This window comes from Hyla sarda, chromosome 6 (assembly GCF_029499605.1).
Source record: "Hyla sarda isolate aHylSar1 chromosome 6, aHylSar1.hap1, whole genome shotgun sequence".
Classification (NCBI taxonomy): Eukaryota; Metazoa; Chordata; class Amphibia; order Anura; family Hylidae; genus Hyla; species Hyla sarda.
This window is the reverse complement of record NC_079194.1, coordinates 39,945,943-39,970,703: the sequence shown is the minus strand read 5'-3', so window position 1 is coordinate 39,970,703 and position 24,761 is coordinate 39,945,943. Positions and strand designations below refer to the sequence as shown.

Genomic DNA, 24,761 nt, shown 5'->3' with positions numbered 1-24,761 from the left:
GAGTTGTCTTTTTGCTGTCTCTGTTTCTCTGCAGCTTATGTGCGCACTCCCCCTCACTTATCCCTCCTGCCCCTACATAGACTTGTATTGTTTTTAATTTGATCCTTCCCCCCTGACAGTTTTGCAAGAGAGAGGAAAGAAGCTTCATAACAGGAGAGAGAAGCATATTACAAAGTTTCTTATTACTTTCTTTAAAGGGGTACTGTTACGCCGAGCGCTCCGGGTCCCTGCTCCTCCCCGAAGCGCTCGCGGCGTTTCTCTCCCTGCAGCGCCCCGGTCAGACCCGCTGACCGGGAGCGCTGCACTGACATGGCCGGCGGGGATGCGATTCGCATAGCGGGACGCGCCCGCCCGCGAATCGCATCCCAGGTCACTTACCTGTCCCGGTCCCCGGCTGTCATGCTCTGGCGCGCGCGGCTCCGCTCACTAGGGCGCGCGCCCGCCAGCGCTCTGAGATTTAAAGGGCCAGTGCACCAATGATGGTGCCTGGCCCAATCACCCTGATTAGCTTGCACCTGTTCCTTGCCCTACTTATACCTCACTTCCCCTGCACTCCCTTGCCGGATCTTGTTGCCTTGTGCCTTGAGAAAGCTTTACTGTGTTACCCATACTGTGTTCCAGACCTCCTGCTATTCCACCATTGACTACGTACCTTGCCGCCTGTCCCGACCTTCTGCTACGTCTGACCTTGCTCTTGCCTACTCCCTTGTACCGCGCTTATCTCAGCAGTCAGAGAGGTTGAGCCGTTGCCAGTGGATACGACCTGGTTGCTACTGCCGCTGCAAGACCATCCCGCTTTGCAGCGGGCTCTGGTGAATACCAGTAGAAACTTAGAACCGGTCCACTGACACGGTCCACGCCAATCCCTCTCTGGCACAGAGGATCCACCTTCAGCCTGCCGAATCGTGACAGGTACTCTGGTGGAAAATATATATTTTTTAAATCAACTGGTGCCAGAAAATTAAACAGATTTGTAAATTACATGAACATGGAAAGAAGTTTGCGGCACCAGGCAATCTCTTGCAATTAAAACTTTATTATTCAGGCATAGCTGGACAACATAGCTGGAGGCAATGCGTCAGTTAGGAGATTCAACTACTTGTGAAAAGTTAAAAGCTGACCCTACCCAAATGTATTCCTATGAATTACAGTCACTGTTGAGGAAAGGTGTGTCCCTAAATATTATTTCTAAAAAGATGGCAGAGAAGTTGTTTCCTGAAAATCCACAAAAGCCTTGCTGGTACTATTTATCTAAGATACACAAGGCGTTAATAAAACCACCTGGTAGACCCTAACAGATACCCTGCCCCAATACTTACATTGGTTTTTGTGCCCATTGTTAGATTATGTCCCTTCCTACCTAGCTGATACTAAGGCACTGCTACAAACAGTAGAGGGTCTTGAGTGGCGTCCAGGGTATAGGTTGGTGACGATTAACGTTGTCAGTTTGTATACCCGGATACAGCACCAAGATGGCATAAGTGCAGTTAGATCCTTTTTATTTAGAAAATGCAACAAGCAGAAAGAACCAGGCACTGCAGGCTAATGGTGAAATAGCAGACTGATTGTTCTTTTTCTCTACCATAGGAATAAGGTCAGTGGTAAACTTCGCCATCTCGGGCGGTGCTCAGTGTCATATGAAGAAACAGATCCAAGGTACGTATCAATAAAGCAAAGAAGACACAGCAACTCACCAATCCATATTAATGGCTGGAATCCAGGCTGTTTTATTGCGGAAACTCACATAGAGACATCACATTCATCAGACAATGGAACGCTGACCAAAGTGCAGGGGGGAGGGTGGACAGGTGCAGGGAACAAGCTAGGCTACGTCCGTTTCACGTCACATGACACTTCTTCCGGAATAAAACAGCCTGGATTCCATCCGTTAATATGGATTGGTGAGTTACCGTGTCTTCTTTGCTTTATTGATATGTTCCTTTTTATTTAGGTCAGGGAAAGATACAAGATGTTTATTTGTCAGGCGTTGGCTTTTTTGTCCTGGAACATAATGCGTTCCAATTTGGTGACAACTGGTTTGCCCAGCAGACTGGATCCGCGATGGGCAAACACCAGTTGCACCAACGTATTCTATCCTCTTTTTAGCACTATGGGAAGAACAGTTTATCAATATCCCAGGTAATCCATTTGGTGCGAATATAATTCGATGCATTTGTCTCATATATCAATACTAACAATTTAAACATGCAATTTACCTCACATTTTTCGGAAACAGAGGGTCAATTCTTAGATGTCACCCTAGAAGCTTCTGAGTTAGGCCTCCCTAATTCACTAATACAGTATAACAGTTTCCACCCTGGGCATGTGACTAAGTCGCTTCCATAACGTCAGTTTCTTCGACTATGCCGGAACAACTCTGAATACGGTACACTCATTGAGCAATCATGTGAACTTATGCAGAGATTAAGGGACCGTGGGTATGAGGAACGGTCTAGAGCAAGAAAGAAAAAGAGGAAAGACCTAGTGTTCAATAGGGAGATGGCAAAAAAAGGAAATGGTATCGTGCCTTCTTCTCGTTTGAACACAACCCTATGACTTATACTATCAGACAGATCATACGTAGGACTTCCAAGGAGCAGTGGGTTTCATCGGTGCTGACCAGGGATAGACACGTCAGGTGAGTAGAAAAGGTTTATTTAAAACAATGCAACGCGTTTCACCGCGCTTTCCTGATGAAACCACGCAAGCGCAGTGAAACGCATTGCATTGTTTAAAATAAACCCTTTCTACTCACCTGACGTGTCCATCCTTGGTGAGCGCCACTGAAACCCACTTCTCCTTGGAAGTCCTCACCTGGTACTGCTCGTATGATTGAGGAGGCTGCAGACAGGGCCATATACTCACTTACGCTGACCATTGCTGAGTGGGAGTTCGCACAACCGCCTTTGGTAAGAGTTCCTAAATTCACTATTGGATTACACATTGACGGTTTTATGATATGGAGCGCTCTTCTATCTCTTTATAGATCATACGTAGGAACTGGCATATTATCCAGGCTGACGCTGATCTGCAGAGTGTCACAATGGAACCTCCAGTGTTGTTGTTCTGAAGATCCCAAAACCTTAGGGATGAGGTTGTTCAAAGTCGGCTTCCGGGAACCCGCAACAATTGGATACAGCAGAGCCTACCAAAAAGGTAACTTTAAAGGGGTATTCCAGGCAGTTTTTTTTTTTTTTATTTGCCTATGCTACAGCGGCTGTAAAGTTAGTGTAGTTCATAATATAGTGTCTGTACCTGTGTGTGACGGTTTTTTCACAATTCTTCTGTGATTTTCACCCCAATATTTATTTTTACCAGCAAACAAAATTACTGTTGTCTCAGATTTTTCCCAGGTTGCAATGTGGCCGAGACCTGACTCACTAGTCAGCTGATGACAGGGAGCCTGTCTGCTTCAATGGGTGGAGGGATCATTTGGTGGGAGAGGGATCAATCTGCAACTAATGCAACAGCTGTAGGCACCCTGATTGAAAACCACACAGATTTGAATGGATGCAGCTCATTTATGTTTCAATGGGTGGGGTGGCTGATGTGTGGGAGGGAGGAAGATGGAATTGTGGGATTTGTACTAAAAAAAGAAAAGTCAAACAGGAAATACTAGTTCACAAACAGAAAGCCACAGTGTTATGGTAATCTACCAACATAGCTATTTAACCCCAAGACAAGAGCAGATCCTTCCTAAGCATGTCAATTACTGCCTGCCAGGTACGTACTAAAATCACCTTATGGTGGAGAACCCCTTTAAGTGTAAATATTGTTATTTTTGTAAACAGCTGGATGTGTCTACCTGTATCCACTTTTGGCTTCATTAATCATAGCATATCTAATTTTATGACATGTCGCTCTGATTGTTTTGTTTATGCTGTGGTATGTCCGTGTCAACTATTTTTTATTGGTAAAACGATCCGCCCTCTGTTTCATAGACTCCGGGAACATGTCAACTCAAGAACCGGAAAAGGATGCCCATGGTTTATTGAACATATTAAGGAAGTCCATAATGGAAACAGTAATGTGTTGCACTTTTTAGGTTTGCAAAGAATTATGTAGGTGACATGGTGTTTGAATCACCATACGAGATTGCTGCAGGCAGAGGCGAAATGGGCCATTCGGACCGGGGCAACAGGTGTTCCCGGTTTGAATGACCGCAATGATTTGTCATCATTTCTGTGATTTTCCTTATGTCTGTGTAATGATTATGTTATGCTTATCATCTTATATAATTTTTTTTCCCTTTTGTATACTGTGTAGGCTATGTAGAAATTATGATTGTGCTTAGCTGTGATTGGCTAGAAGGAGGATATAGACGGGGCTCCGTCTCCTCCCAGCATGCCTTGACAAAGTGTCACATGACGCAAAACTAGCGTTTGTCAGCTTTTCTTTCCACCTCCCATGTTGTCCAGCTATGCCTGAATGCAGAAGTTTGAATTGCAAGAGATTGCCTGGTGCCGCAAACTTCTTGTCATATGCATGTATCTGGATGCCTCTCTTCATGCTGAAAACTGGATCTCTTGGGTTTAACCTCTTGCTGCCATCCATTTGACTGGAGTTGTTCCCCGATGTATGTGAGTAGTGCGGGATCACCTACATCTCCTTGCTTGCTGAAGATTTGTAAATTACTTTTATTAAAAAATCTTAATCTTTCCAGTACTTATCAGCTGCTGTACACTCCACAGGAAGTTGTGTAGTTATTTCCAGTATGACCACAGGGCTCTCTGCTGACACATCTGTCCATGTCAGGGACTATCCAGAGCAGGAGATGTTTGCTATGGGGACTTTCTCCTGCTCTGGACAGTTCCTGATATGGACAGAGGTGTCAGGAGAGAGCACTGTGGTCAGACAGAAAAGACATTACAAAAGAAAATAACTTCCTATTGAGCATACAGCAGCTTATAAGTACGGGAAGGATTAAGATTTTTTAATAGAAGTAATTTACAAATCTGTTTAACTTTCTGGCACCAGCTGATAAAAAAAAAAAAAATAAAAAAAAAAATCTATGTTTTCCACCCCGGGGTAACCCTTTAAAGTTTGTTGAAATGACTACTTCAGCCTGTCAATCTATATATATATATATATATATATATATATATATATATATATATATATATATATATATATATATATAGAGTTAGTAGTGTGTTAATGTGCACATGTATTACTTTAATACAACACAAACTACATAGAGTTTATTATCATTATCTTTAATAAACTGCAACATAAACAGTATAGAAAATGAGACAAACAGAAAAACCCAGATTTTTATTATCAACCTCTTAACATATTAGCAACAGTAAATGAAGGATAGTCTTGAGGTTAAAAGTCAAATACACATTTGCAAATGTTGGCACTGTGTTAAGGCTCCGTTCACACATTGTGGTTGTGTTCTGGTAACCATTTCAAGAATTGCAACAAAATCACAGCATTTTGACCATTATTCAGGCCAGTGATATGCATATTTTTATCTGCATTAAAGGGAAACTGACAGCAGCGCCACCGGCACTAACCTGCTGGTATTTCTGGTTAGTGCGGGTGATCAAAATGTTGTTTACCTTTTCTAGGTGCCACCATTCCCTATATATCACTAAATATTTATATGTAAATTAGGTTCTTGGTGCAGGCAGGATGTTCCCTACCACCTAGGTGCACTGGTTCTTTTTCCCGGCTGGTTCCTCATTCACGCCCCCTAATAAATATTCATCCTCTCCCTCTTCTGCGGGCCAGGGCCAGCCATGCTGGTGATCTGTGCACGCTCACGGGGATCTTAGCACACAGCAGCTATATGCATGAGAGGGAGAGTATAAATAGTCATCGGGGCCTGAATGAGGGAGCAGCCAGGAAAAAGAATCAGTGCAACTAGGGGGTAGGGATCACCCCAAATAAAACAAGAGCCTAATTGACATATTAGGATTGTTAGGGATATGTTGGGAATGGCATCACCTATAAATGAAAAAAAAAAATAAAGATAAACACTATTATGGCACTAGACTATAACAGGCACTACCAGCAGTTTAGTATGGGGGATGCTGTCAATTTCCCTTTAAAGTGGTACTCCTGTGCCCAAGTGTTCTGAAGATTTTTTTCCGAACTCTTGGAGCTGGCGGTCATGGTTATAATGTCACAGTCACGATCCTTGTGACGTCTAGTGTCCAGAATGGAAACTGCATGATTTTAGGATGATTTTATAATATAGAATGGAATACTAGAAGAAAAAAAATAAATAAACATCACCAACAATTAAAAATATGGTTAACATAAATAATCTGACATAAACAATAGATCATTTTCTGATGACACATTGCCTTTAATGTGCAAACACAGCATAAGGATATAAAAATCAGCATTAAAGGGGTACTCCACCCCTAGACATCTTATCCCCTATACAAATCATCTGATCGCGGAGGTCCCGCCGCTGGGGACCCCCCCTCCCCGCAATATAGCATGCAGCACCCACCGTATGTGCTTCCGGAAGCTCTGGAAGTTCTGGCTGGGGATGGAAGATTGTGACGTCATGACTCTGCCCCCGTGTGATGTCAGGCCCCGCCCCCTCAATGAAAGTCTATGGTAGGGGGTGTGGCAGCCATGTGACATCAGGCCCAACCCCCTCAATGCAAGTCTATGGGAGGGGGCGTGGCAGCCGTCACGCCCCCTCCCATAAACTTGCATTGAGGGGGCGGGGCCGTGACATCACGATCTTCCGTCCCCATGGTCGGGAGCCAGAACCTCCAGAGCTTCCGGTACCAGATAAGGTTGGTGCTGTATGCTATATTGCGAGGGTCCCCAGCGGCGGGACCCCGCGATTATACCTCTTATCCCCTATCCTTTGGATAGGAGATAAGATGTCTAGGGGTGGAGTACCCCTTTAAATGGCATCTAAGGATCAGTAGTGATATGAGTTTGGAGCATTAACTGGGGTGACCAGGGACGTCACCTAAAATACTTAGATGTAAATTTTCAGTATTGTAAAAGTGATCTATAAAATTGTTAGTCAAGACCGGCATGTGCTTTAATATCCTGTTACCATCTCTAAAAAACAACATTCAACTCATAGAACAAGAATACAAAACAAAGTCACATTGAGAAGCTATAAGACACTTATGAGAACATTCAGCTCCAGTACAAGACACCTGCAGCCCATATAAAAAAAATATGTCCTTTTCGGTCAGAATATCCTACCTGAAGTGCTCAACCTTCTTGGCCTGTTAAAGGGGTTCTCTGCCCCTAGACATCTTATCCCCCTATCCAAAGGATAAGGGATAAGATGTCTGATTGCGGGGGTCCCACCGCTGGGACCCTTCACGATTTCTGTGTAAGCACCCTGCGTTCTAAACTTTATGTTCAAAACACTGGGTTCAGGCGGCCGTGGCGTGGCGTGATGTCACACGGTGGGCATGGCGCCATGTCAAGACCACAGTCACCCAAACCTAGCAATCTCAACATAATGTTCAGAATGCAAGGTGCCTGCCCGGAGATGGTGGTGGTGGTGGTGGGGGGGGGTTCCCAGCGGCCAGACCCCCTTGGATCAGACATCTTATCCCCTATTCTTTGGAAAGGGGGATAAGATGTCTAGGGGTGGAGTACCCCTTTAAACCTATTTCAGACATTACAGCGGTAAAGAAAAGACACAGATACGACAGCCTACCGACATTAGCAATAACTAAATTTACAGTCCGGGGTATATAGTAACAGACAGGTATTGACTCGCACCCGCCAGCAATAGGTTTACTTCTCTTCATGGCTGAACGACGTCACCGTCACAAATCAGTTCTTTAATCTCCGGAGCTAATGAAATATCAAAGCTGCGTGTCATCCCTTGAGTCCTGCCCGCTCGTGTTGCAATAGCTGCTTTTCCGGCTGGATGCATTGGCTGGAACATACGACAGTGGATCCGGTCTGATCAGGTAGCTACAAATCGAAGGAATAAACAAGATTTATTTTAAACTCACTTTTAGAATTTACGGTATCGCCATAGACAACAAACAAATCCTGACTGATTTGCTTTTCAGAGCACAAAAATACGTCAAGTCAGGTATAGAGGAAAAAGTCAGCTGTTATCCTATGATTAATACTCTGTACTGGGGACTGAACCAAAGAAACACGTAGGGGGAGATTTATCAGAACTTGTGTAGAGGAACATGGGGGGCAGTTAGTTGTCCGATCAGATCAGGTCAAATTTAATCTTTCATTTTTCAGAGGCCAAGATGTAGCAGGTTTGTAATGGTTCTGCCAAGACCCCACTAGGTGTGCTTTCCCAGCACACTCAAAAGAAAAGAGGTCTACACAAACATATACTGTGCAAAGGTAAAGTGCCTCCTAAAACATCACTATTCTTAAAAATACATCAAATGGTTAATGATAGTGTGATAGTCACCTGGACCTAAAAAATAGACTACTGCCTTAGGAATTCTTACTTGATGTGTCTAATACGCCTAAGAATGTTTAAAGGGGTACTGCACTGCCCCAGTGTCCAGAACGTTTTGTTCCGAATGCTGGGTGAGGGCTGCGGGGGTCGTGATGTCACGTCAACGCCGCTCGTGATGTCACGCAACGCCCCCTCAGTGCAAGTCTATGGGAGGGGGCGTGGCATTCGCCACGCCCCCTCCCATAGACTTGCACTGAGGGGGGCATTGTGTGACATCACAATGGGCGTGGCCGTGACGTCACGACCCCTGCAGCCCGCACCCAGCGTTCGGAACAAAACGTTCTGGACGCTGGGGCAGTGGAGTACCCCTTTAATATATGGTGAATGAACTATCCTTGAGCATGTCCATCATTGTAGTTATGCTCAAAGGGGCAGTCCCTAATACTAATCAAGATAGCTCCCTACGTGTTTCTGTCACTGGGATGGGTGACATTATCAGGGGATGTACAACAAAAGGGAACCGAGCACACATAGATGGCCCCTATGTCAGTAACGCAATTTGCATAGGATCTTAGTATAACGTGTTGAGTATAAGGTATTTATCAGTGTGTGAGATGTCCAGATTACAATACAGCTCAAATTAGATGCAAGGTAAGTGGTGCTCGACAAATTAAATTACAAACCGGCTGCACTGCCAAGTCAAGTGCTGATATGGACGTGGAGGCTCAGTCACAGTCCAGACTGCTGTCAGTCAATCCAGGCTGATGTCCAGCAGAGCATCCCTACAGTGGCCGGGAGCCATGACTCTAGCTGTATTGAGCGCCTTCAAAGGCCTTTTTAAAAGGAACCTGTCATAAGATTTTACCATACGTAACACATGGCAACGCGTTGTATATGGTAATATCTTTTTCCTTACCATGCCCAAAAGACGTTCCTGCCGGCAGAGATAGTGAGGATATGCAGTTTGAAAGGTTTTCCCCACCGGCCTGTGAATAGTCCCCTGAGCAGGAGCCATCCTGTGCTAGTCCTGTTTGCTGCACCTGTAATCACGCCCCCTCTGCATGATTGACAGAGTGGGCACGGTCGATGTCATAGCTCTGCTTCGTCTGATAAAAGAGCTGTCAATCATGCATAATAGTGTTGAGCACGAATATTCATAATGCTAATTTTTATCGTGAATATCGGCACTTTATGATTTCGCGAATATTTAGAATATAGTTTTATATATTCGTAATGACGAATATTCATATTTTTTTTCACATGCAAATTTTTATGCGAATAGGGGTCTATCAAATGGATCTATATCACGTGGGACTGTTTTTAAAAAAAAAAATTTCACATGCAAATTTTTATGCAAAAAAAAAAAAGGGAATGAACATAGTGAAGAGGATGGCTCCCGCAGAGGGGATTATTTACATGCCAGTGGGATACCTTTAAAATCATGGTAGAAACATCTCCCGGCATTATGAGAAAGAAGATTTTACCATATATGAAGCGTTGACACAGCGTTGCTGTGTAAGAGGGGGCGTGAAAGAGGAGTTTCAAAAACTGTGATTATCTGTTGTGCGGAGTGAATCTGTGGAGTGGGTGTGACTGCCTATAGCCCACATTCATATTTTGGGTAAGTTTTTCTCTTTTGCACATAGTGGGATAACTGTTAGAGTTTAAACACCCTTTCATTTTTTTTTTTTTTTTTTTTTTCTCTGTTCCACCTCTAGGGGGAGGAGGAGTAGATTGGGCACAGGTGTATAAATCTTAGCTTGGGACTCTTATTGAGAGCTTGCTCTTTCTGAGTGTTGTTGTGTAAGAGGGGGCGTGAAAGAGGAGTTTCAAAAACTGGAGTTTGAAAGCAGGAGGTTGAGATCGCTGTGAGTGTTAATTTTTGAACCCACAAGGTCTACAAAAAATTTTAAGTGTTATTTTGACTGTCTGTTTTTTCCTATACATTTGTGAAATCCCCATAACTAGATGGCCTCCATGTTGTAAAATGCAGTCCAATGTACATCCTGTTCAATGTATGCAATCCTTGAACAACAGTTTGAGGGTGCATATTGTTGTGCGAGATGTGTGCTAGTTGTCCGTTTGGAAGCCCAGATCCTGCATCTAGAGGGGCGACTGGCAACAATGAGAAGCATTAACAACATGGAGAGGAGTCTCCTGCTCACTGAGCAGGCACTCTCGGGAATAGAGGTGGGGGAGGACAGTGGGACGGAGTTGCAGGACAGTCAGGCAGTTAGCTGGGTTACAGTTAGAAAGAGGGGTAGGGGAAAAAGTGTCAGGGAGGCTAGTCCTGAACTGGCACACCCCAACAAGTTTGCCCGCTTGGCAGATGAGGGGGATGCCATTACAGAGCTAGCAGAACTGCAGCAGGATACCGCCTCTGACCGCCAGGGGGGTGTCTGCTCCAGTAAGGAGGGAGGGAGGAGTACAGGGCAGGCCAGACAGGTACTAGTGGTGGGGGACTCAATTATTAGGGGGACAGACAGGGCAATCTGTCACAAAGACCGGGATCGCCGAACAGTGTGTTGTCTGCCTGGCGCACGAGTTCGGCACATCGCGGATCGGGTTGACAGGTTGTTGGGCGGGGCTGGAGAGGACCCAGCAGTCATGGTACATATTGGCACCAATGACAAAGTAAGAGGTAGGTGGAGTGTCCTTAAAAATGATTTCAGGGACTTAGGCCGCAAGCTTAAGGCAAGGACCTCCAAGGTAGTCTTTTCTGAAATACTACCAGTACCACGAGCCGCACCAGAGAGGCAGCGGGAGATCAGGGAGGTAAACAAGTGGCTCAGATGCTGGTGTAAGAAGGAAGGGTTTGGGTTCATGGAGAACTGGGCTGACTTTGCTGTCGGTTACCGGCTCTACCGTAGGGACGGGCTGCACCTCAATGGGGAGGGTGCAGCTTTGCTTGGGGAGAAGATGGCTAGAAGGGTGGAGGAGTGTTTAAACTAGGGACTTGGGGGGAGGGAACCTACAGCAAAGAGGGGGAAGATAGTGTAGATAGAGAGGTGGGAATTATAAATGTACCTGGGGGTGGAGCAGAGGGAGGGGTTAGAATAGTTAATAGGAATAAGCTTCATAGGAAAATAAAACTTACACCCTTGAATCCCATTAACCCCAATAACATAAAGGATGGAAATGTAAGGTGTATGTTCACAAATGCCAGAAGCCTAGCAAATAAAATGGGGGAGCTTGAGGCCTTGATACTGGAGGAACATATTGATATAGTTGGGGTCACTGAGACATGGCTGGACTCCTCGCATGACTGGGCTGTCAATCTGCAGGGGTTTACATTGTTTCGCAAGGATAGAATGAACAGAAAAGGTGGTGGAGTCTGTCTGTATGTAAGAAGTGGTATGAAAGTCAGTGTGAACGATGCCATAGTGTGTGATGATTCTGAGGATGTGGAATCATTGTGGGTAGAATTACAAAAGGAGGGAAATACTGAAAAAATAGTATTTGGTGTAATCTACAGACCCCCTAATATCACTGAAGAGATAGAAGGTCGGCTTCATAAACAAATTGAGAGGGCCGCCCGGGCAGGTACAGTCGTAATAATGGGAGATTTTAACTATCCAGATATAGATTGGGGTCCGGGGTTGGCTAAAACTACAAAGGGGCGACAATTCCTAAATTTATTGCAGCATAATTTTATGGGCCAGTTTGTGGAGGACCCAACAAGAAGTGATGCCTTGTTGGATCTGATCATTTCCAACAACGCAGAGCTGGTTGGTAATGTAACTGTGCGGGAAAACCTTGGTAATAGCGACCACAATATAGTTACTTTTGACTTAAAATGTAGAAAACAAAGACAGGCGGGGAAGGCAAAAACATATAACTTTAAAAAGGCAAATTTCCCTGGGCTGAGGGCTGCACTACAGGACATAGACTGGGGGGAGGTGTTGTCAAATACTGATACAGAAGGTAAATGGGACATCTTTAAATCAACTCTAAATAACTATACAGCTAAATATATACCAAAGGGGAACAAATATAAACGATTAAAACTAAATCCTACATGGCTGACACATGATGTTAAAAGAGCAATAAACAATAAAAAAATAGCCTTCAAAAAATACAAATCTGATGGGTCAGCTATAACATTTAAACAGTACAAGGAGCTTAATAACATCTGTAAAAATGTAATAAAAACAGCAAAAATTCAAAATGAGAGACAGGTGGCCAAAGAAAGCAAAACTAAACCTAAATATTTTTTTAGATATATAAATGCAAAAAAACCAAGGACAGAGCATGTATGACCCCTTAATAATGATAATGGGGAGGTTGTCACAGGCGATCAAGAGAAGGCGGAGCTACTGAATGGGTTCTTTAGTTCTGTATACACTATGGAAGAAGGAGCTGACATTGGCCAGGTCAGTGCTGGTAACACATCATGTAATGTACTGAACTGGCTTAATGTAGAGATGGTACAAGGTAAGTTAAGTGATATAAATGTAAGCAAATCCCCAGGACCGGATGGACTACACCCAAGAGTTCTTAGAGAGGTAAGTTCAGTAATATCTGTACCCCTGTTCATGATATTTAGAGATTCTCTGGTGTCTGGTATTGTGCCAAGGGACTGGCGCAAGGCGAATGTGGTGCCAATCTTCAAAAAGGGCTCTAGGTCTTCCCCAGGAAACTATAGACCGGTAAGTTTAACGTGCATTGTGGGTAAATTGTTTGAAGGACTTATAAGAGATTACATACAGGAATACATAGGGGATAATTGTATTATAAGTGATAGCCAGCATGGGTTTACTAAGGATAGAAGTTGTCAAACCAATCTAATTTGCTTTTATGAAGAGGTGAGTAGAAGCCTTGACAGAGGAATGGCTGTGGATACAGTGTTTCTGGATTTTGCTAAAGCATTTGATACTGTCCCTCATAGACGTCTGACAGGTAAGTTAAGGTCTTTGGGTTTGGAAATTTTAGTTTGTAACTGGATTGAACACTGGCTCATGGATCGTACCCAGAGAGTGGTGGTCAATGATTCGTACTCTGATTGGTCCCCGGTTATTAGTGGTGTACCCCAAGGTTCAGTACTGGGCCCGCTGTTGTTTAATTTATTTATCAATGATATAGAGGATGGTATTAACAGCTCTGTTTCTATCTTTGCAGATGACACCAAGCTTTGTAGCACAGTACAGTCTATAGAGGATGTGCATAAGTTACAAGATGACTTGGATAGACTAAGTGTCTGGGCATCCACTTGGCAAATGAGGTTCAATGTGGATAAATGTAAAGTTATGCATCTGGGTACTAATAACCTGCATGCGTCGTATGTCTTAGGGGGGATTAAACTGTCAGAGTCACTGGTGGAGAAGGATCTGGGTGTACTTGTAGATCACAGACTACAGAATAGCATGCAATGTCAGGCTGCTGCTTCCAAAGCCGGCAGGATATTGTCATGTATAAAAAGAGGCATGGACTCTAGGGACAGGGACATAATACTCCCCCTTTATAAAGCATTGGTACGGCCTCACCTGGAATATGCTGTTCAGTTTTGGGCACCTGTCCATAAAAGGGACACTGCGGAGTTGGAAAGGGTGCAGAGACGCGCGACTAAACTAATATGGGGCATGGAACATCTTACCTATGAGGAGCGATTAAAGGAGTTACAATTGTTTAGTCTTGAGAAGAGACGTTTAAGGGGGGATATGATAAACGTATATAAGTATATTAATGGCCCATACAAAAAATATGGAGAAAAACTGTTCCAGGTTAAACCCCCCCAAAGGACGAGGGGGCACTCCCTCCGTCTGGAGAAGAAAAGGTTTAGTCTGTTTAGTCTAAAGGGGCGACACGCCTTCTTTACCGTGAGGACTGTGAATTTATGGAACGGTCTACCTCAGGAACTGGTCACAGCTGGAACAATTAACAGCTTTAAAACAGGATTAGATACATTCCTGGAACAAAATAACATTAATGCTTATGAAGAAATATAAAATCTCATCCCTTCCCCAATATCGCGCCACACCCCTACCCCTTGATTCCCTGGTTGAACTTGATGGACATATGTCTTTTTTCGACCGTACTAACTATGTAATATATTGGTGAGTACCCGGTGGAGTCTGTTCTGCTCAAACCCGTTTATCGGGCCGTTTGGTGCAAAAAAAAGAGCTGACTGGACCCTTAACAGGATGGATGTCAAGCCCCTCAGCGTGATTGACAGTCTGTCCAATCATGGCCCACACCAATGCTCTGCTCCATTTGCTTAGGGAGCAGAGAGGTGACTAAGGCTGTCAATCACGCTCTGAGGTGCATTTACAGCCAGAGAAGATAGAACTAGGTAAGTATAGCTCCCTGCCCAGTCGATTACTTAAAAGGCTGGCGGCGGAGACTTACTTACTTCATATCCTTACCATCCCTGAGGGCAGGAACATCCACCGGGGATGGTGAGGAAGAAGATTTTACTATACATAACCCGTTGTCACACATCCTATACGGTAAAATCTGATGGCAGGTACACTTTAAGTGATCAGGAAGTCAAAATCAGCTAAAAAGGCTGAATTATGTCATTCGTATAACTGTCATTGATTTTAATGGGAGTCAGAAACAGCATAGCAGTACAAGATTCCATATGGCAGTGTAGTATGGATAGGCCATAAATGTCCCAGTTGCTAGTACCCCTTTTAACTAAGTGAACATATCTGTATGTCAGGATCTTAACTCTGAGATTTATTTGGCCAATAAAAAATCGAAAAAAAAAAAAAAAAACATGCTGGAAAAACTGTCATTACTTTTTTCCTGCATTTTTGCGTTTTTTATCTGGCATTTGTTTTGGCATTTCTCCTATAAAAATTCCATTTTTTTTCCCTCTGGCAGTTTTTTCTGTTCCTGTGTCCAACTTTTTCTTTAACTTTTAAATAAAAAAGGATGTAAAAATCCCAGAATAAGTGAACAATGCAAAGCCCACATTTTTTTTGTCTGCATTTTTGTAAATTAATAAGAAAAAAAGAAAAAAAGAGGTGAACATTTTGCGATTGATTGGTGTTTCATGCGTCTTCAGTTAATTTCCGGCAGCTGTAGCATTCAGTTTATTCATTACAAGACTTTGGGCTTTTAAAGGAGTACTCCTGTGGGGAATAGAGATGTCGCAAATTGTTCGCCGGCGAACTTAGCATGTTCACGTTCGCACCGCCGGGCGAACATATGTGAAGTTTGATTCGCCCCCTATACTTTAACATTGCGGTAAACTTTGACCCTGTGAGTCAGAGTCAGCAGACACATTACAGCCAATCAGCATCAGTCCCTCCCTTCCAGACCCTCCTACCTCCTGCACGGATGCCATTTTACCTTCATTCAGAATGCTGCAGGCTTAGGAAGTGGAGGGACAGAGAAGCTGCTCCTGCTGTAATAGGGAAAGCGATAGCTATGTTGCTGCTAGGTGGTGTATTCAGGGTCCACTTTACCCCTAAAGCACTAGTCTAACATCTGCTTTAAGGACAGCACCCAAAAAGACCTTTTTAGGGCTCAAATATCAGTCTGTGTCTTGCAACAGCTGGGGGCACCCTGGTTGGGAGGGAACCGCTGGTTAAAAGGGGTACTCCAGTGTAAAACTTAAGTTCCTTTTAGCAACTAACTGCTGACTTGCAGCGCTGGGGCCTTGGGTTCAAATCCCACTATGTGCTGCCTAAAGGGGGGCTCTAACTATGTGCTGCCTAATATGGGGGAATCTATGTGCTGCCTAAAGGGGGGGATCTAAATATGTGCTGCCTAAAGGGGGCTCAAACTATGTGCTGCCTAACATCGGGGAATCTATGTGCTGCCTAAAGGGGGGATCTAACTATGTGATGCCTAAAGGGGGGATCTAACTATGTGCTGCCTAAAGGGGCTCTACCTATGTGCTGCCCAAAGGGGGGCTCTAACTATGTGCTGCCTAAAATGGGGGAATCTATGTGCTGACTAAAGGGGGGCTCTATGTGCTGCCTAAAGGGGGGCTCTAACTATGTGCTGCCTAAAGGGGAGATCCAACTATGTGATGCCTAAAGGGGGGATCTAACTATGTGCTGCCTAAAGGGGGCTCTATGTGATGCATAAAGGGAGGCTCTACCTATGTGCTGCCTAAAGGGGGGCTCTAACTATGTGCTGCCTAATATGGGGTAATATATGTGCTGCCTAAAGGGGGATCTAACTATGTGATGCCTAAAGAAAGGGCTCTATGTGCTGCCTAAAGGGGGCAAAAGCAAGTTATTCCAAAGAATTTAGGAATAATAGGTGATTTATGCCCTTTATGGATTAAAACCAGACTCGGCATCAACTATGTAATTTTCCATGGGAGTTTTGCCATGTATCCCCTTCCAGCACGCCACAGTCCAGGTATTAGTCCCCTTGAAACAACTTTTAAATCACTATTGTGGCCAGAAAGAGTCCCTGTGGATTTTAAAATTCGCCTGCCCATTGAAGTCAATGGCGGTTCGCTTTGTTTGCGACTTACTCGCTAAATTACTTCTATTCAAAATATTAATCCTTCCAGTACTTATCAGCTGCTGTATGCTTCAGTAGAGTTGAGCGAACTTACAGTAAATTGGCTTGTAGCAAACTTCGCGGCTCGGCTGTTGATTACTTTAGTCTGCACAAATTAGATACGTTTTCTAAGGGCTCTGGTTGCCTGAAAAAGTCCGGGATGACCGTCTTAGGTCTCCTAGGACTGTATCCACCTTTTCCAGGCAACCAGAGCACTTGTAAAGCTGAACTAATTTATGCAGACTAAAGTAATCAATGGCCGAGCCGTGAGGTTCCCTACGAGCCAATTTACTGTAAGTTCGCTCAACTTTACTTCAGAGGAAATTGAGTAGTTCTTTCCAGTCTGACCACAGTGCTCTCTGCTGACACCTCTGTCCCTGTCAGGAACTGTTCAGAGCAGGAGAGGTTGGTTATGGGCATTTGATTCTACTCTGGACAGTTCCTGACATGGACAGAGGTGGCAGCAGAGAGCACCTTGGTCAGTCTAAAAAGAACTTTCTGAGGAGCGTACAGCAGCTGATAAGCACTGGAAGGATTAGAATTATTACAGAGAATTAATTTACATATGTACTGTATAAATTTATGGCACCAGTTGATTTAAAAAAATAAAAAATTCCAACCCTTTCATGAATCAGGCGTTATTGCACCTTTCCCACATGGCAGGCTTTGGAATCTTTATCAGCTTCGAGCTGAAGCAGGTGTCCACTGTGAGATCAGCAGCTTGTCAGCAGTATTGCGGCAAATTTGACGTGGCTATGCCATTTTCACACCAGCCCATGCCCACTTTTTAAAGGGGTACTCTGCTGCTTAGCGTTTAGAACAAACTGTTCCGAATGCTGAAGCTGGTGCCGGGAGCTTGTGACTTCATAATCCCACCCACTCATGCTGGCAGTCGCCACGCCCCCTTCCATAGACTTGCATTGAGGGGGCGGGACTTTCCATCATGAGGTGGTGGGGCTATGATGTCACAATCTCCCACATAGGCTCCAGCATTCGGAACAGCTTGTTCCAAATTCTGAGCAGCGGATTACCCCTTTAAAACAGACGTGCCTGGTGTAAAAAAGGGGAAAAAAGTCACATATTGTTATGCAAATGAGGCCTTGTGCAAAAATGTGTGACTTTTCTAGAAATCAGAGCAAGGTTAAAGGGGTATTCCAGGATTTTTATTATTTGACTATGCTACAGGGGCTGTAAAGTTAGTGTAGTTCATAATACAGTGTCTGTACCTGTGTGTGATGGTTTTCTCACAATTCTTCTGTGATTTTCACCCCACTATTTATTTTTAACAGCATACAAAATGACAGTTGTCTCAGATTTTTCCCAGGTTGCAATGTGGCCGAGACCTGATCTCTAGTCAGCTGATGACAGGGAGCCTGTCTGCTTCAATGGTTGGAGGGATCGCTTGGTGGGAAAGAGATCAATCTGCAACAAATTCATCATCTGTAGGCACCCTGATTGAAAACCACAGGTCTTTTGTATGGAGGCAGCTCATTTATGTTTCAATGGGTGGAGGGATCACTTGGTGGGAGAGAGATCAATCTGCAACAGCTGCAGGCACCCTGATTGAAAGCGACACTGATTTGAATGGATGCAGCTAATTTATGTTCCAATGGGTGGGGTGATTGATGTGTGGGAGGGAGGAAAATGGAATTGTGGGATTTGTAGTAAAAAAAAGAAAAGTCAAACAGGAAATACAAGTTATCAAAAAGTGTTATGGTAATCTCACAACATAGCCATTTAGCCCCAAGACAAGCACAGATCCTTCTTAAGCATGTCCATTACTGTCTGTCAGGTACATACTAAAATCACCTTATGGTGGAGAACCCCTTTAATACTTCATATGCGTTACCTAAAATGCTGCACAGAAATACAGGAACCTATTCTAAAAAGGGAAATTGACAGAAATTGAGAAAAACACAAATTACCTTCTTTCCTCTATGTCATAAAAATTGTGCAGGAAATGGTTAGTTCTAAATATCATTCTAAATAAGGTGCTCGATGTCAGCACTGCAGAAATAGTTTTCCTATAACCACTGGACTATCAAACATGAAGAATATAAGCATATTGCAATTTGCGAAACAGCTATTAAAAATATTAAGGTGTCACATAGTTAGGAGCCGACCCCGCTCTCCACTTTCCATTTTAATGGCCTTTAATTCACTCTGGCTTGAGATGCTCAGCCATGCTGAATAAGTGCTTTTTTAACAGCCGCTGGAGAACTGCACTTTGTAGAAGTGTTTAAATACTTGGCTTTGCTAACTCGGTCCTGAGAAAACTCTTGGAAATGACTGTCAGCGTAGTCTGAATTAGTGGTAAATGATGACCCCCGCCACCCGCTTACTTAGAAAAATAACAAACAGGTTAACATCCATCTGCGATGCTTTTAAACCTGCTAGTGGAGCATGCAGAGAGGAATATTGCTCGCTGCATTAAGTCGATTTTTCTTTATTAAATAAGGGTACGATGAAGAGCGGAGCAACATCCTATAAATTCTACCGGAAATTACTATTCCAGGTGTACTGGCAGAGTCTGGACCAAAATTATGGAGCTCTAGCAAAGTTTTATAGGATGGAACAGAATTAAAGGGGTACTCCACTGGCCAGCATTCAGAAGTAAATGTTCCAACACTGTTTTCGCGCTGCGGGGGTCGGCCACGCCCCTCGTAAAAACCTCAACCATGCCCCCTCAATGCAAGTCTATGAGAGGGGGCGTGATGATCACGCCCCCTCTCATAGACTTGCATTGAGGGGGCATAGCCATAGTTTTTACAAGGGGCGTGGCCAACCCCCGAAGCACAAAAACAGCGTTGGAGCATTTACTTCTGAATGCTGGCCAGTGGAGTACCCCTTTAAAGGGGTACTCCGGTGGAAAACTTTTTTTTTTTTTTTTAAATCAACTGGTGCCAGAAAGTTAAACAGATTTGTAAATCTCTTCGATTAAAAAATCTTAATCCTTCCAGTACTTTTTAGGGGCTGTATACTAAAGAGAAATCCAAAAAAGAAATACATTTCCTCTGATGTCATGACCACAGTGCTCTCTGCTGACCTCTGTTGTCCATTTTAGGAACTGTCCAGAGCAGGAGAAAATCCCCACAGCAAACATATGCTGCTCTGGGCAGTTCCTAAAATGGACAGCAGAGGTCAGCAGAGAGCACTGTGGTCATGACACTGTGGTCATTAACTTTCTGGCACCAGTTGATAAAAAAATAAATAAAAATAGTTTTCCATGGGAGTACCCCTTTAATATGGAAATCCTCTCCTATTCTCTACTAGGCCAAAAACAAAGGGGACAATCCTGCTTAGTAACAGCTTGAGGCACACTGTTGCTAAACAATAATTCCCATCATGGTGGTTGTCATTTTGAAAAAGTTAGAGGCTCCCTGTTTGGGAATACACTGCTTTATGGGCGCCAAATGTACAAACCTATTATTTCTGTTTTTCTTTTCTTCTCATTTCAGATCCGTGTATGCAGAGGACTATGTCGGCTTCGAGGACTACGTCCATGAGCAGTGTTTTTTTGATTCATGGTTAACGAGGGCTTGTGGGGGAGTGTTTTTTTTGTAATAAATTTTTAACATGTGTCGTGTTTTCTTTAAAGTAATTTTACAGGCTTAGTAGTGAAAGCCATCTTAGAGAGGGGATTCATTACTAACCCAGGGCATAGCGTTAGCCCCAAAAACAGCTAGCACTAACCCCCAATTATTACTTCGGTAACCACTGCCACAGGTGTACCCGGTAGAGCCGTTACTAGCAGGCCTAGCGCAATAAAAATGGCGCTCCTGGGCATAGGTGGAAACAGGCTGGTGTTATTTAGGCTAAGTAGGGCCAATAACAATGGTCCTTGCCCACCCTGGCAATGTCAGGCTGTTTCCACTTAGTTGGCATCTGGCTGAGAATTAAAATATGGCTGTTTTCTTATTTATTTATTTATTTATTTATTTGTAAAAAAAAACAAATGTTTGGGGCTACCTATATTTTTTTTTCTCAAAAATATATAAATACCAACCAAGCAGCAACAGACGTTACCAAGGTGGGCGAAGACCATAAAGCAGTGTGTTCCCAAACGGAGCCTCTAGCAACAGCTGGAGTCTCCTTGTTGTTAAACTACAACACCAATCATTATTATACAGCCTTGGGCTGTCTGGAAATAAGGGGGGCTGTAGTTTCTCAACAGCTGGAGGCTCCCTTTTGCTAAATTACAACACTCGTCATTCCCAAGCAAATCTGAATAACTTTCAGGAACCAGTTAATTTGAAAAAAAGTTAATAAAAATTCCCACCGAAGCACCCCTTTAACTCATATTTTGCTTAACTGTGCTGTCCCCGAAACTGTCAGCTGCGAGCACAGCTCATCCCTGACACTAGCTTAACCTGGCACTGTTCAAAAGTTCAGTAAGATGCAACCTCCCCCTAAGTTCGGATAGCATCCATGTTTAAGGGACTTGGGTTGTTCAACTCTAAATATAATGGGTCTCATTCACTAAGGCGTTTTCAAGTAGATTTTGTAGGTTTTTCTGTGTTCCATGTTTCGTGCTCCAGAATTTCCTACAAAAAAATCCTAGAAACCCTACTAACTCTCCCCTTTACTCAGAAAACCCAAAAAAGGATCATGACCATTGGGGAAAAGGAGAGTGGTCCTGATTTATTATTGTAAACCTGACATGTTTTGTCGGGTTGTTCGCCGGAATGACTAACTCTCCATTTTACTGGGGGAAAAAAAAAGAAAAATGTAGGGAAAAGTTGAAAATGTAGGGAAACCTTAGTAAATACAGTGGAAAAAATTGTAGGGAATTAAAACCCACAAAGAAACCTACACAACACTCTTAGTAAATCATGGCCAGTGTCTTAATAAAAAACTACATTTAAAAAAAAATACAAATTTACTAATGTTTCTACATAAAATGTGGTGGATTTGAGCTTTGGAAAACCTGAAGGCTCAGAGTATGTGTAAAAAACTAAACAAAAAGTAGGGTAAATACTATGAAAAAAAAACACACACACACACACACACACAAAGAAAACTACACTCCAATCTTAGTAAATGAGGGCCAATGTGTTATTTTTTGTCATTGAGCTTATGTCTAGGGCAGTGTTTCCCAACCATGGGTGCCTCCAGCTGTTGCACAACTACAACTCCCAGCATGCCCGGACAGCCAAAGGCTGTCCGGGCATGCTGGGAGTTATAGTTGTGCAACAGCTGGAGGCACCCTGTTTGGAAACACTGTTCTAGAGCCTATGTCAATGATGACTACAATACCCTGAGAAACAAGAATTAACAAGCCCCATGGAAAACACTGACTTTTAATAAGCCATGCACTGTGTAACACTTTGCTCTCCGGCCGCATGCACCGGTTGCGAGCACATTGTTCCCTTCTCCCCTGCCGTCGGCGGGACTGGGATTTGCATTGCGGAAATCCGCATGCGAATCCCAGCCGGTCTCTTACCACGTTCCCCTGCTGCCTCCTCTGCTGCTTCTCAGCTCCGGCACGTGCGTCCCCACCCCCTAGGGCGCGCGCGCTGGAGCTTTGAAATTTAAAGGGCCAGTACACCCATAATTATGTTTCACACCTGACACTACTCTATAAGTCCCTGCACCTCCCCCACTTCCCTGCCGGATCTTCAGTGCCCCTAGCCTGAGATTAAGTGTTCCATATTGCCTGTTTGCCATACCCGTGTATCCAGACCTTTCTGCTACGTTATTTGACTCCGCACCTTTGCAGCCTGCCTTGACCTTCTGCTACATTTGATTAGGCTACTGCCTTATCCTTTGGTACCTCGCCTAGCCCAGCTACCTTTGTGGTCAAGCCGTGTCGGAGGTAGCGATCTGGGTGTCGCCTGCCGCAGCAAGCCCATCCTGCCTTGCGGTGGGCTCTGGTGAAGACAAGCGGAACCTTAGACTCCGCTCCCTGATACGGTCATCAGCCACACGGGTTAGAGGATCCATATCCAGCTTTGTAACATACTGTATATAAACCGTTTTCTATATTTCCTCTTCTGTGACTCTGGATACTGTGAAACACTGTAACAAATAGTGCAGAAAGCTGGGTGGCGTTGAGTGAAGGGTTGCATGAAAAAAAGGAGAATGGAGTGGATGAGCTCTGTGCGTTCTCTCCTTTCTTGACTTACACAACATCATTCAGCTCCAATCTGGTGTCCGGGGAAGGATTGATGAGGATGTAGGACAGGGTGTTCTGCTGATCATTCATTTCATCTAGAGAACAAAACAAAAGGCAAGATTATTCATGGATATACTCTGCGATTTCACTATGTGTCATGGACAAATCATACTGTTACAGAGAAAAGATAAACTGTAAAAATAGGCTTAAAGGGGTACTCCACTGGCCAGCGTTTAGAACATTTAGTTCCTAACACTATGTACGCGCTGCAGGGGTCGGCCACGCCCCATCATGACATCACGCCCTGCCCCTCAATTCACGTCTACGGGAGGGTGTGTGGCATGCATTGAGGGGTGGGTTGTGATGTCACAAGGGGGCGCAGCACACAGTGTTCGGAAATAAATGTTGCGAACGCTGGCCAGTGGAGTACCCCTTTAAAGGAGCAGACATTTTTTTCCCTAAAAAAAAGAACAAGACTTAGCATAATGTGTCAATGTTAACATAATGGATCAATGACAACAAAACAGAATTTATTATGTATTCCAGGAATAATGGGTCCTGATAGGCGACGGTCGGATTTTCATCTATTCTGCAATAGAATTTCTGAGTCAAGCAGTTTCAAAGAAGGCAGAATTTTATTCCCCCATAATGAACAACGATGCAACATTTAGGCTGCAGTGCCTCTCTCATGCATCAGAAAGGTTTATGTGATCTTTGCCCCAGATGTTCATTTTTAACAGTATACAAAATTTGTGTTGTCTCTGGCTTTTTCCAGGTTGCAGTTTGGCCCGAGACATTAAATTACTAATCAGGTGTTACAAGGGAGCCTATCTGTGCTTCAACAGGTGGAGCCACCGCTGGATAGGAGAAAGCTCCTTCTCCACTGGATTGCAGGGAATTCTAGTGTCGAGCACAGCACGCATGGAAGGGATCCTAGCTGTGCGGCAATGGATGGGGGAGGTTGATGTGTGGGAGAAAGATAAGTCACCTCCCACCTAGAAACATGGATCATGGGTATTATAGTTGGAGGGAGGACACAGAAACAGGAAATATCCAGTTCGCACAAACAAGCCAGTAGCATGAAGGGGGAACACAGGACAGAGCCATTTACCAACACAAGCACAAACCCTTGGTAAGCATGTCCATTACTATCGAACAGGTAATTAGTAAACAGCCCACCTATGATGGAAAATGTTCTTCGCATTGCAATTTTTTATTTTATTTAAGGAGATACCTTTCATTTAATTATCAGCTGTGATAGAGGGGTTAGTGCTCCAAATTTTGCCATTCTACGTCAATGACTTATCATACGCCAGTTGTGCACAAAAAAAGTCATTCCATACTGCAAAACCAGTTTACTAGGCCAAGATGAAAAATCTTCCCAATAGGATAAGCAAAGTTTGGTAGCTGTTCTTTGTGGTTCTTTTTTTTTTTAGTGGACTGAATAGCGGAGCAGACCGCGCTCTCGAGTCTCTGAAAAAAGTGTACAGCCTGAGCGGTGATTCCATTCAGTCAATGAAATGAATGTCATCTCCTGCCTTGTGTTACTGTACACATCAGCATCCCACTGAAAAGGAAAAAATGTATAAGAAGAGGTGGTAGTGCAGTGTGGACCTCACCTTAGGCCATGTTCCCATGGTAGAATGTCTACTCTGCCAGAATTTTCGCATGGACATTCCGCTGCCACAGATTCTCATTAATTTCAATGGGATTCTGCTGCACTGTTTACACCGTGGAATTTCCACAGCTTGTCTATTCTTTTTGCGGATTTCACTTGGAAATGAATTGTCATCTAGGAGACGAGGC

At 43.8% G+C, this 24,761-nt stretch overlaps 1 protein-coding gene across 3 annotated transcripts in view; it reads right to left on the bottom strand.

The window, feature by feature from the left end:
* Positions 1–5,230: 5,230 nt before the first annotated feature.
* Positions 5,231–24,761, bottom strand: part of KCNT2 (potassium sodium-activated channel subfamily T member 2) — an 814,344-nt gene continuing 794,813 nt past the window's right edge. For all 3 annotated transcript variants that reach the window (XM_056523545.1, XM_056523546.1, XM_056523547.1), the window contains 2 exons: positions 22,966–23,050; positions 5,231–7,917 (listed from right to left, as the gene is read on the bottom strand). In XM_056523545.1, coding sequence (XP_056379520.1) covers positions 7,806–7,917; positions 22,966–23,050 — 197 coding nt within the window. In that variant the 3' untranslated portion in view covers positions 5,231–7,805. The remainder of the gene's footprint in view (positions 7,918–22,965; positions 23,051–24,761) is intronic.